An 11,814-nucleotide genomic window follows, 5' to 3' on the forward strand; every position below is an offset into this window, starting at 1 on the left:
AAAAAAAAAAAAAAAAAAAAAAAAAAAAAAAAAAAAAAAACAAAGATGGGCAAAGGACCTGAATAGACATTCCTTCAAAGAAATATATAAAAGGACAACAAGTACATGAAGCGGTGTTCACCATCATTAATCATTAGGGAAATGCAAATCAAAACCACAGTGAGGTACCACATCATACCCATTAGGATGGCTACTATCAAAAAAGTAGAAAATAACAAGTGTTGGTGAGGATGTGGAGAAACGGAATCCTGTGCACTGTTCGTTGGAATGTAAAATGGTACAGCCACTGTGGAAAACAGTACGGTGGTTCCTCAAAAATTAAAAATAAAATTACCATATGACCCAGCCATTCCACTTCTGAGTATATACCCCAAAGAACTGAAAGCAGCGACTCGACTAGATGCAGTATTTGTGCCCCATGTTCAGAGCAGTATTCACAATTGCCAAAAGGTAGAAGCAACCCAAGTGTCCATCAACAGACGAATGGATAAACAAAATGTGGTAGATACATACAATAGAATATTATTCAACCTTGGGAAATTCTGACACATGCCACAACATGGATGAACCTTGAGGACATTATGCTAAGTGAAATAAGCCATAGCAAGGTCATCGGTTCAGATCCCCACACCAGCTAGCCACCTAAATAAATAAACAAACAAACAAACAAATAAATAAGCAAGTCACAAAAAGACAAATATTGTAACCTGCTTTGGATTCCACTTCTATGAGGTACCTAGAGTAGTCAGACTCATAGTGACAGAAAGTAGAAGGTGGTTGCCAGGGGCTGGGGGGAGGGAGATGGGGAGTTATTGTCTCAAGGGCACATAGTGTCAGTTTTGTAAGATGAAAAGAGTTCTGGAGGGGGCTGGCTGATGGCTCACTTGGGAGAGTGTGGTGCTAATAATACCCATGTCAGGGTTCAGATCTCCACACCAGCCAGCCACCAAAAATAACAAAGAAAAGAAAAAAAAAAAAGAGTTCTGGAGATTGTTTGTACAACAATGTGAATATATTTAGCACTTAAAAATGGCCAAGACTGTTATGTCATGTATATATTTTACCACTATTTTAAAAAAAGGCAGAGAGATGGGAAGGCAAGAGTCTTGGGAAGTTGGTGTGAGAGGGTGGCAAGGTTGCCTAGGGAGGTGGGCAGCTATGAAATCCCAGAGGTGGGAAGGAGGAAGTGCCCCTGACATGGTCATCTTCATGGGACTGGAGGCAAGGCCATCTGTGGCAGCAAGAAAGGTAGAAGCAGGTGAAAGGTGGAGGTGGTCTGAGTTTTAGGGAGAAGCCACCAGGTGAAACACCAAGCAGAGATGTCAGGGTGGAGATGGGGACACCAAGGGCTCTGATCACCCAGTTATGGGGGAAGGACATGCCCAAGGAGATAGCAGATGCCCTGACATGGGCACCTGGGGAGAGCCCCAGGGCACCCATTGGAAGGGGTAGGGAGAGGAAACAAGTCCAGACGGTCTGGGGATTGGAGGTCAAACTTCAGTTACAGCAAGACCATTAGTCTGTCCCTCTGCATATCTCACCAGGCCGAGTGCCCTGGGAGGGCAGAGACTTGTCTTTCCGGTTCACTACTGTGTCCCTAGTGCCTAGGATGGCACTTGGGATACTCCAGCCTTCACGTACATGTTTTTAAATGAATGAGCAGGCGAATGAGTGAATGAGTAGCGAACAAGCCAGTGGCCATGAGGGTGTTAGGTGAGCTGGACAGAAGCAGATGCAGAGCGTGGGAGTGAGGCTCAGGTGGAGGCCTCAGAGCACCTGATGTCCTGGGAGAGAAGGGGAGGGTCTAGAAACTGAGAGGAGGGTCAGGGGAGAAGGGGAGGCAGGCAGAAACAGACCTTGTTTCTCGAAGGAAGGATTTATGAGCTGGGTGTGCACTGGAGGTCTAGAAATGGCACCTGCATAAGTCCATGGGGCACGAGAAGTACAAGGGAAGTGGAGGCGGGGGAGGTCTGAGACTGCAGGGGGGGTCAATGGTCCTGCACAACCCTGCACAACCTGCAGCTAGACAACGAGGATGGGGAGGGAGGCATTCACCAGCCAGGGCCACACACGCTCACCTGGGAGTAGACAGTGGCATGGACCCAGGCAAGACGGCGGCTAAGGTGGTCCAGCTTTTCTGAAAAGACTTTCTGGCTCTTGGTCAACTCTGCAAGGATGTCCTTTCTCTGCCACCCAAGGGGAAAAGATGAAAATCAGGACATGCTGCCATGCCCAGTTCTCCTCTACACCCCAAGGCAGCCTAGTAGGGGCCCTACTAGTGCCTGGGGCAGGCAAGGGGATGGGCTCCACATTTCAAAACTCTCTTCTGCCACTGACTCGCTGGTGACCCTGAGCAAGCCTCAGGACAGGGCCATGGCGGTCCCCTCAGGACATGGAAATGAGGCCCAGCTGGGGGTCTGTGAGTCCCTGGCCAGAGCTCCCCAAGGATTCAATACCAGAACTGCAGCTTCAGCAGCTGCCAGCCCAGGGCTCTGATGACAGGTGGGGACAGGGAGCCTGCCAGGGAAGCCCAGCCCAGGCCCCGGTCCCACTCCCCAGGCCAGGCCAGCTACAGCAGAGATGCTCCAGGAGGAGTTGGGGAGCAAGGCCCTGCTTCCTGCTGACTCCGCACGTAGCCGAGAAAGCACTCAGGGTCAATCCATAATTGATGAGGACAGTGGGTGCGCGTCTGCACTTAGTGGGCCAGTGGGGAGGGGCCCACTTGGCACAGGCTGCAGCTGGTGGATGGTGTTCAGGTTGCACAAGGCCCTGCTGCCTGCCCCACTCTCACTGGCGTGCTATGGTCAGGGTGGGGGTGGGGGCAAAGAGAACTGCTGGGACAGCCCCCAGAGCCAGATTTCCTTTGTGGGCTGCCCTGGGGACCCCGAGTAAGCAAGCTGCCCCTGTGCAACATTCCTCCCTCCCAATACCCGCCTGCCTGTCCAGGCCTTACCCGCTTGGGGCACCGGCGGATCTTGTCCTCTGTGTCCCTCAGAGCCATTGCATACTCGCTGACATCATCAGACACACCCACCATCTACAGCATTGGACACATGTCCAAGGTAACCCTTGGCACCTCATCTGGGCTCCTTTACCCAGTCTGGACCCCAGCCAAGCTCCCAACCTTAGGCCCCAGGCAGTCCCCCTCCCACAAAAGTCAACCAAGTCATGCCTAAGCAGCAGTGGCAGAAACCAGTCTTGTTGTGGCATGTGCTCATGCGCACAGTCATGCACAGGCACCCCTGCAGGCACAAGTGCACATGTGCCTGCACACACATGCATCCGAACAGGCTGAATACCCCCCAGCCAACACGCATGGACCAACAGTGCAAGACCTTGCCCAGCTGCTGGTGGACACTGAGATTGTACATCATGATGGCACCATCCAGGACTTCCAGCAGTGAGTTCTCAGTGAGGGGCTGTTCAGGCTCCTCAGGGGGCCGCCCCAGCAGTAGGCCCTCGTTCCAGTGGCTGCCCTCAACTGGGGAGTAAGGGAAGGGCAGGGTGAGGGTGGGAACCATCCCGGTTTTCTCCTAAGCCTGTGCAGCCTGGATGGGCCTCACAGCAGGAGAGGGAATCCTCTCTCCTTTTTCCTGTTTCTAAGGAGGGACCTGCAGGAGAATGTGAGGAGTGAGGGTGAAGGTCAAGGCCCTGCAGTGCCAGCACCTATTTCTGTAGCATTGATCTGCACTTAGAGTGTGTTTCCTGCACCCTTGGGATGCTGCCAGGACATAGGGCCAGGAGAACAGGGGAGTGTATTTTGGCTTTGCCCAGGGTGGGGGTTGTACTTGGTAGAAGGGTCCTTTAATGCCATGTTTGGCCCTGCCCAGCACCTACTGTCCTCTCGGGTCCTCTGCTCCACGCTCAGTGTGCGGACCTTCACTTTCTCCGAGGTGCTCAGAGGCCGCCGTGGGGTCATGAGGCTCACGGCTGCTGTGCTGAGGAAGCGGTTGGCTCGGCCCAGGGTTGGAGAACTGAGCCAGCCAGGCCGGGGGAGGGGCAGTGCCCCCCCAATGGCCAGGGCCTGCATGGGGCGCTGTGGTGGAGAGAGGAGGCCAAAGGCTACTCAGCTCCCCAGGACCAGGGCCGGCTTAGTGCTCCCTTGATCCATGGGGCTGGGGGATGGGAAGGGAGAGTTCATGCCTCCACCCACAGCAAGGGAACCTGCCTGGTAAGAAGCCCCTTGCCTGCATAGAGAGAGGGATGGCCCTATGTGACACCCCTGCCCAGATGATAAAGGAAAAGCCAACATGAACCCCCCGCCTGTCCCTACTGTGGCACCTGGGCTGCGGTCGGGGCTGGCTCCTCATCCTCGTCCAAGTCATCCATGGTGGCCGCCTGGAGCTCCAGTGGGTCAATCACAATGTTGGCTTTGGAAGCAAGGTCATCTGAGAGGAACAGCAGGAGGGCTCTGAGGCCAGTGGCAGGGTGAGGGCCACAGCTGGAACTGCCCAGGACAGCAAGAGAGCACTAGCAGGCTAGGCAAGAGGACTTGCAGGGCCCCAAGGACAACAGTGCCTGCTCCTCACCCCTCTCCTTACTCCAACCCAGCCTTCACTCTGCATCCCAAGGGCCGCTTGTCTAGCAGCAACTCCACAGTAGGAGGCATTCCCTATCCAACCCCTCTTGTCAGTCCCTGTCTTTGTTTCCCGTGAGGACATGCCCTCCAGGGCCTCCCCTACCCTCTTACTGTTGCATAAACAAAAGGATATCCCAGTGCTGCCTAGGCTTCTGCTTGCCTCACTTTGCACACTCCCCTGGGGAGCCAACCCTCATCCCAGCTCGTCCCCACTTCTGTGTTGACAGCTGCCATACTATTTCTGCCTCCAGCCCAGGCCTTGCTCCTGGCTGTGTCCCCGGGTACCTCAAACATGCTGTGTCCAAGCATGTGTCATCTCAGCCTCTTCCTGCAGCCCCTCTCTCTGATGGCCCCCATCCACACAACCTCTGGCAGGAAGCCTGGGGTCATCCTCTCCTCCTCCACTTCACTGTGCCTCCCCCTTCCTCCCTGGCACAGGCTGTGCCCTCTGTTGCCTGGACTTTTCCAGACCCTCCTCTCTTTTCTCCACACCACAGCAGTCAGAGGGAGCTTCTTACAACACAGACCCCTGACCTCACTCCCCCACCTCAAGTCCTTCCCTGGAATAAGTCTATACCTGATTCCTGGCTTGCAAACCCATCAGATTCTGCTCTTGAGATCCCTTGGCCTCATTTCCCACTGCTCCCTACTGCACATTTCACTCCCCAACGTACCAACTGCCTTCCATCTCCAGGCCACATTCTGCTGTTTTTGGTATCCCTGCCCTTGCTCACATTGTGCCCTTGGCCCTTTGCACTGGAGCAATTTGTGCTGCTCATCTCTGAAGATGACTAAGGCAGCACCTGCATGCCCCTGCCCTCCTACCTCACCAAGATCCTGTCAGCACACCTGCCTCCCAGCCAGCCCCTGGGGTGGGTGCTCTAGGGATGGGATAGCTGGACCCAAGACCAGAGTCAGAGCTGGCAGAGCACCTCCCTGCCTGAGACTCGGGCACCCTCTGGTGGGCACAGGATAGCTCAGCACCCACAGCAGAGCAGGCTCAGAGACTGCCCCTACCAAGCCCAGACCCGCTCACTGCCCACAGGCCTGCACGCACCTTTGAGGGTCTTCCGAAGGTGCGAGAGGAGGCCTCCAAGGCGCTGCAGGTCGAAGTAGTCCACCTTGCCATTATAGAAGATCTGGGGCGGGATGTAGGCCTCTGCGAGGAGTTAGGGAGGCTGGGCCTAGTAGTTAGGGCCCAGCAGGAGGACCCCTCCAGATCCCTCCCCTGTACTCTGGCCTGGCATTGCCAGGGACTTCTGGCCTTGGCCACCCACCTACCCAGGCAGAGAGTGGGACGAGAGCCCAGGCCTCCCCTACTTCCCCCACCCCCTGCTATTTCAGGTCAATGCCAGCAACTGTACAATTTGGGACAAAGAGGGCATTCTTGTCAGCTAGTCACTTAGGGGAGAAGAGAACCCAGGCCCAGCCTTATGGGATATCCCCCAATCTAGGGCAGGTAAGTCTCCCACTGACTCTTGGGGACTATGTCCCAAATAAACACAGGAACCCCCGGCATCCACCCAAGGCAGTCCTGCAAAGGACTGCACAGAGAGCTGGGTGGGCTAGGACTGAGAAAAAGAGTTCATGATAGGAAGGAGCCTGTAGGGACAATCAGCAAACATGGGCTCGACAGCTCCAGAGTGCAGGGCTCCTGCTGCCCCAGTGGAGAAGCTGCCTGTAGTGGGACTCAACTGGGCAGGAGGCTGGGGACAGCTCCCCCAGCCTGAGTTCAGCAGTCCACACTAGCAATAGGGGCTGCCCTATGCCTGCCTCTGTCCAGCCTCGCTGACCTAGGGCCCCGGTGCCACTCACCTTCACTGAAGGAAGCACGAGGGTTGGAAGCCTTGTATTCATCCCAATAGTAACGCAGGGCAGAGATCAGCCGGTGCAAGAAGCAGACCATGTACTCAGGGGGGCAGAGCATGGGCATGTTCTATAAGCACAGGGCATAAGACATGCATTGGTGCCGGCCCAGAGCCCAGCCAATTTCTCATCCAAGGCCATGCATGCCCCAGGACTGAGTTGAGGGGGGAGGGAAGGCAGCAGACAAAGGAGTAGGGCTGGGCAGGGAGGAGGCAGGATGAGAGGCGCTGGAAGCCCAGGGCGCAGCCCCTGCAACACAGCCAGGGTCCACAGTGGGATGCTCTGAAAGACACCTACCCCCCGGCCACTGGCGTTTTCTTGTAGAAACTTTCGGAACTTAGTTAGGAAGATGTACCTAGAAGCTTCACCCTTCAAGGGAAGAAAAAAACAAGGCTGTGATGAGCTGAGAATGCTGGGCCAGACTAGATGAGCTCAATGCTATACTTTGCCCTGGGCCTCACCATGGGAATCTGACTCAGCCCCTGCTCTCTAGGTCTTGGGGCCCAATACAGCACCCCTCCCCACCTGGGACCCACACAGGTGTCTGGGAGTCACTCACCCCATTGTCATCTTTATTGTCCAATAGCAGCTTCAGGATCTGGACCTGCAGTTCTTCCACCACTACGGGTGGGGTAGGGAACATGGCCCTCAGGCTCCCAGGGGGTGGCAGGTTTGGGTTAGGGCTCCACCAGGGCTCCTCAAGCCCAACCTAGGCATGGTTACTACCAAGCACCCCCCAAGTACATACACACCCAAATCTCCCACCCCCTATCCAGTACCCGAGGCAGGGGCTGACCTTCAATGTGCTTCTTGAGCCTGTGGCAGCCCCGTTCATAGGCACGCCGCCGTAGCCGCTCCTCAGCAGTCTCCTCCTTTACCTCCTTCCTCTCTTTGCCCTATGCAGGGCAGGGGGATGAAAGACAGCAGACTTCGCCCAGGACTTACCCAGGCCTACTTCAGATGGAAGACCCCTACCCCCACCCCCAGGACTCCAGGACCAAAGCTGCGGAAGAGGCCTTATGTGCTAAGAGCCAGGTGGCTCAGATACCCTAGGACAGCCCTCACTGTGACCATTGCCACTCCACTCAGTGTCCACCAACCTCCCTGCTGGAGCAGTGGGGCCACCAGGTGGTGGGAATGAGCTCTTGCAGGCCAGCCTCCTCCACGCGCAGGGGGCTCTTGATGTAAAAGAAGACAACAGACCGGAGCACATCAAAGCTGGTGGTCGTCAAGTAAAGCTCTGCTCACCAAAGGGCACCCTGTACACCATCATGAGTCCTCCCTTGGAAGCCCACCCAACATGTGCCCATCACCAACGGTGCCATTGCTGCTATGTGCCTCTCTCCCCAGACCGTGAAGCTTGGGAAAGAACTATGGCTGTCAAGCCCACCAAGCCCCATACCCAGCAGGTGCATGGGAAAGGTTTGTCACAGGAACTGATGACTGTGGGACTAGCTGGAGAGAGGGCCTGGTGGCCTCTTCCCAGGCCCCTGTGTCTCCCAGCTTTGTTTCCAACTCCTAGAGGCTGAAAGACCCCAGACCGAGAAGATGGCTACAAACTCAGGCTTCCCAGCTAGGGGCCCAAAGCTAGGATCTCCCCCTTACTCATGCAATTCTTAACACTTTTGGGACACAGGAAGAATTGCCTCCTTAAAAAAGACCTTGCAGGAACTCCCTCTGTGAAATACAAACAAAAGAGCAGGGCTTTGGCTGAAGAGGGCAGGCCCTGGTAACCCTTCCCACACCTCCATGCAGCCCAAGAGTCTTCAGTCATCTGGAATCCCCTGGTAGAAAGTAGAGTCCTTAGCTCTACCTTCCCTGCTCTATAGAGAAAGTGCTGGGAGGGCTGGGCCCTGGGACAGAGACACACATATTGGGCAGCTCTGGTCCTCCTGTGCCTCCCTGGGGACTCCTGACCAGATGGACACTGCCTTCCCTGGCTTCTGCTGACCCCATAGGGTGCCATATGTCTGGCCTGCCTGGCAGCAAGGGGAGGATACAGGACGTTGCTAAGCAGAAACTTGCGGGACTTCTCATGCCTCAGGATGGCGATAGTGAGCCGCAGGTAGTGGATCTGTGTGTGGACAGGGGGCGCTCAGAGTGGGCGGGGAGGCCGAGGGGGTGTAGGGCAGGGGCAGACGTTCCCACCTGCAGGCCCAGGTCTGGGACGATGGGCGAGAACCGGTACAGCCGCAGCAGAGACATCATCAACTGCTTCAGGCAATCTTGTATCTCATAGTCCTGGGAGAGAGATGCCAGGAAAGCCATTTTGGAGGCCTTTTCTAAGACCCTCCCCGTATCTCCCCGACCCCAGTGGAGCTTGACAGCCAGGCCTGAGGCCGGAGGTCAGGAGCCTCACCTCCATGAAGAGCCACAAGAGGTCCAGGACCTGGTGAACCACAGACTGTGCCTGTGCAGGTGTGTCCTTCTCCACGATGCCCAGCAGGAAGCTCATGAGCACGGCCTCCACCAGGTACACCTTGCGCTGCACCAAGGGCAGGCACTGGTAAGCCTTCCACTGCTCCGCTCAGGGCACCCCTACCCTGGCACATGGCCAAGGCTGTGCTGAAGGCCTGGGCCTCAGGCACAGAGCCTTGGGCCCTTTGAGTAACCCCAACACAGAGATGAACTCTTCTGGGGTCTAATTGAGGGACAAGAAGGGCCACTGCCCCACAGCCCCTTTTGGACTTCGCATGTACAGTTTCCTTGGCCTGTGATGCCATTACCCTCCAATTGTCTTTCTAGGACATCCCCTGAATCCCTCAGCTAGAAGTATCCCCTCCCCTCAGGAGGATCCCAGCATCCCAGCCCCCAGCACAGCCTGCCTCTTCCCCTTGCTACTGTCCCCTCACCAGGAGAGGTGCGAAATGGTGGAAGATGTGGGCCAGCGTGAGGAGGACAGTGGGCTGGCCCTGCAACTGCCACTTGGAGCTCTCCTTCTCTACCAGCCGCCCTTCCTGTTGGGGGATTGGGTGAAGAACGAGGATTGTGAGGGGCAGAGGGCTGTGGAAAGCCCCCAGCTCACCCAGCCCAGACCCTGGCTCACCACGGGGTCCAGCTCCACGCTGAGCACTGCCCTGAAGCAGCCCAGCAACCTTTGTGCCTGCACCAGGTCAGCGCATGGTGGGTCCTGCAGGGGCCGGTAGCCCGTCACTGGGTAGGTGCCACAGAGTTAAGCAAGCAACACCTGATCTGTGGCTCAGAGACACCCACTTCCTCCCCACTGAGACCCCAGAGAAGAGACTTGAGCTCTAGTGCAGGGCTGTGTCGCCTGGTTTGCATAACTGTCCCACTTACTCTCTGTGGAGTGAAGTTTTGCTTGTCACTTCTTCTTTACCTGTTCAATGGAGACAATAATGGCACCCGCCTAACAAGGTTGCTGCAAGGATCGCTATCCTTTGTACCCACCTAAGCTGCACACTAATCGCTTCTTCTGGCAGCCAGGGCCTGCCACCAGCCCACAGCACTTCTGGGGTAGGGAGCCCCTTATACCAGCTTCCCCAAGAGCTTCTAAATAGCCCATAGCCACCTTCCCAAAATGATATCGTAGAGGACGGCTGCCAAAGTTGAAAGCCACAGATTCCTTGAAAGAGAGGCTGATGGCTGGGAAGTAGGCCATGCCCAGGCCCCTGGATAGGTTCTCAAAGGCCGTGCCCAGTGACACACCATTCCTGCAGGAGAAAGGGTCTGTGAGCTAGTGTTAAGATGGATGTGGCTGCCCACCCTCAGGCTACCAAACTTGGCCTGGCCCTATTAAAGGGACCAGGAAACTAAGGGCAGTACAGGGAGGCCCTAGAGGCCTGGCCTGTGTATAGAGGTGAGAGACTCACAGGCAGAAGGACAGAGTACCATCATCCAGATCGATCAGGCAGCTCACGATGTCCCCTGCCGCCCATGCCTGCCAGGAAAGGAGGCCTTACAGAGGCACAGACAAACAGCAGCCTGCCTTCTCTGCACCCCCAGCTGCATTTCCAGGACCACCTGGGGGAAACTGGCCACTCCTTATCCCTTCCCTGGAGCCCTACAGTCCCTCATGGCTGCCCAGAGGCTGTAAATAGGTAGCGGGGATGGTCATGGGGCAGGTGATGGTCAAAGGGCTTGGCCCTCACCTTGCCATAATTCGTCGTGGTCACATTCCATTTGCGCACCCGGTTGCCATCATAGGCATAGGAGTTGTGTGTATCTCCAACCCCCTCCTAGGGAGGAACTGCCTGTGAGGTTGGGGAGAGGCAGGCAAGGGCAGGGCCAGAGCCCACCAGTCACCAACCTTGGACCCACATGGCTCTAGAGAAGGGGGATGATGCTCTGGGGGAAGGAATGAAGGGTGTTTTCTGGGCTGGGGTAGGACACATTCCTTCTCCAGAGTCCAGGTTAGGGTCCTGAGCAGGTCTGAAGGGCTGTCAGAGCCATGATGAGGCCTATGGCAGGAGAAGGTCTCCATGGGAGGGGTCCCCTTCCCTGCATGTACCTCCTGATTGAAGCGACAGTTGATGGTGCACCAGCCAATCTGCATGAGCCCCTGGGAGGAAATGAGCACCTCGTAGACCCATTTCCCTGGAAAGAGCTGAGTTAGGCCCATCAGGTGGACAAAGACTGCCTCTTGCTGCAGGTCTGGGCCTGCGATCTTCCTCCCAACTCCCTGGGCCATAGTGTAGTAAGGTCTCACCCTTGTACACGCATGTGGTAGAGCGGATAGTGCCAAAGTTGCTGTGTCCAATCACCTGGATGAAGAGGGGTGGTGAGCTTCCTCCCAGGCACACAAAGTGCCTCTCTAAGGGAGAAAGACCCCATCCCCAACTGAGCTAGTCCTGCCTGGCAGTACTTGCCTGTCATGGCCAATGCTGCACTGTGCCTAAACATGGTGGGAGGGGCTAGGCCAGTGTCAGGAGGAATTCTGGGCCAGGGGCATGATGGGAGGAGCTTAGGGTTGTGCTGGGAAGGGCTTGGGGCCGGGGCTATATTAAGAGGGTTTCAAGGCTATGTCAGGAGAGTTGGGGCTGAGGACATAATGGTCTGAGGCCATGTCAGAATGCGTTTATGGCTGCAGCCCCATCAAGATGAGTAGAGAGACTAGGGCCACACCAGGAGGAACGTGGGACTGTGTCAGAAGGGGCTGGACCTGGGGCTCCACACCTCACCCTCACTCACCCCCAGGAGGTCATCATCCACCAGGAGAAGCCCCTCAAAGCCACCTGTATGGTTGTTTATGGCTGCAGCCCCATCAAGATGAGTAGAGAGACTAGGGCCACACCAGGAGGAACGTGGTACTGTGTCAGAAGGGGCTGGACCTGGGGCTCCACACCTCACTCTCACTCACCCCCAGGAGGTCATCATCCACCAGGAGAAGCCCCTCAAAGCCACCTGTATGG

General features: G+C 56.2%; 1 protein-coding gene across 1 annotated transcript in view; it reads right to left on the reverse strand.

The window, feature by feature from the left end:
• RNF123 (ring finger protein 123) overlaps window positions 1-11,814 on the reverse strand; it is a 27,543-nt gene that overhangs the window by 11,688 nt on the left and 4,041 nt on the right. The window contains exons 5-25 of the mRNA XM_008571556.1: window positions 11,112-11,166; window positions 10,914-10,999; window positions 10,555-10,641; window positions 10,276-10,343; window positions 9,991-10,116; window positions 9,492-9,606; window positions 9,298-9,402; window positions 8,805-8,930; window positions 8,594-8,686; window positions 8,446-8,519; window positions 7,546-7,663; window positions 7,242-7,341; window positions 7,005-7,066; window positions 6,743-6,814; window positions 6,395-6,515; window positions 5,637-5,738; window positions 4,282-4,388; window positions 3,838-4,036; window positions 3,336-3,481; window positions 2,954-3,037; window positions 2,079-2,186 (exon numbers count right to left, since the gene is read on the reverse strand). Of these exons, the coding sequence (XP_008569778.1) occupies window positions 2,079-2,186; window positions 2,954-3,037; window positions 3,336-3,481; window positions 3,838-4,036; window positions 4,282-4,388; window positions 5,637-5,738; window positions 6,395-6,515; window positions 6,743-6,814; window positions 7,005-7,066; window positions 7,242-7,341; window positions 7,546-7,663; window positions 8,446-8,519; window positions 8,594-8,686; window positions 8,805-8,930; window positions 9,298-9,402; window positions 9,492-9,606; window positions 9,991-10,116; window positions 10,276-10,343; window positions 10,555-10,641; window positions 10,914-10,999; window positions 11,112-11,166 (2,154 nt within the window). The remainder of the gene's footprint in view (window positions 1-2,078; window positions 2,187-2,953; window positions 3,038-3,335; window positions 3,482-3,837; window positions 4,037-4,281; window positions 4,389-5,636; window positions 5,739-6,394; window positions 6,516-6,742; window positions 6,815-7,004; window positions 7,067-7,241; window positions 7,342-7,545; window positions 7,664-8,445; window positions 8,520-8,593; window positions 8,687-8,804; window positions 8,931-9,297; window positions 9,403-9,491; window positions 9,607-9,990; window positions 10,117-10,275; window positions 10,344-10,554; window positions 10,642-10,913; window positions 11,000-11,111; window positions 11,167-11,814) is intronic.

This window comes from Galeopterus variegatus, unplaced genomic scaffold (assembly GCF_000696425.1).
Source record: "Galeopterus variegatus unplaced genomic scaffold, G_variegatus-3.0.2 Scaffold701, whole genome shotgun sequence".
Classification (NCBI taxonomy): Eukaryota; Metazoa; Chordata; class Mammalia; order Dermoptera; family Cynocephalidae; genus Galeopterus; species Galeopterus variegatus.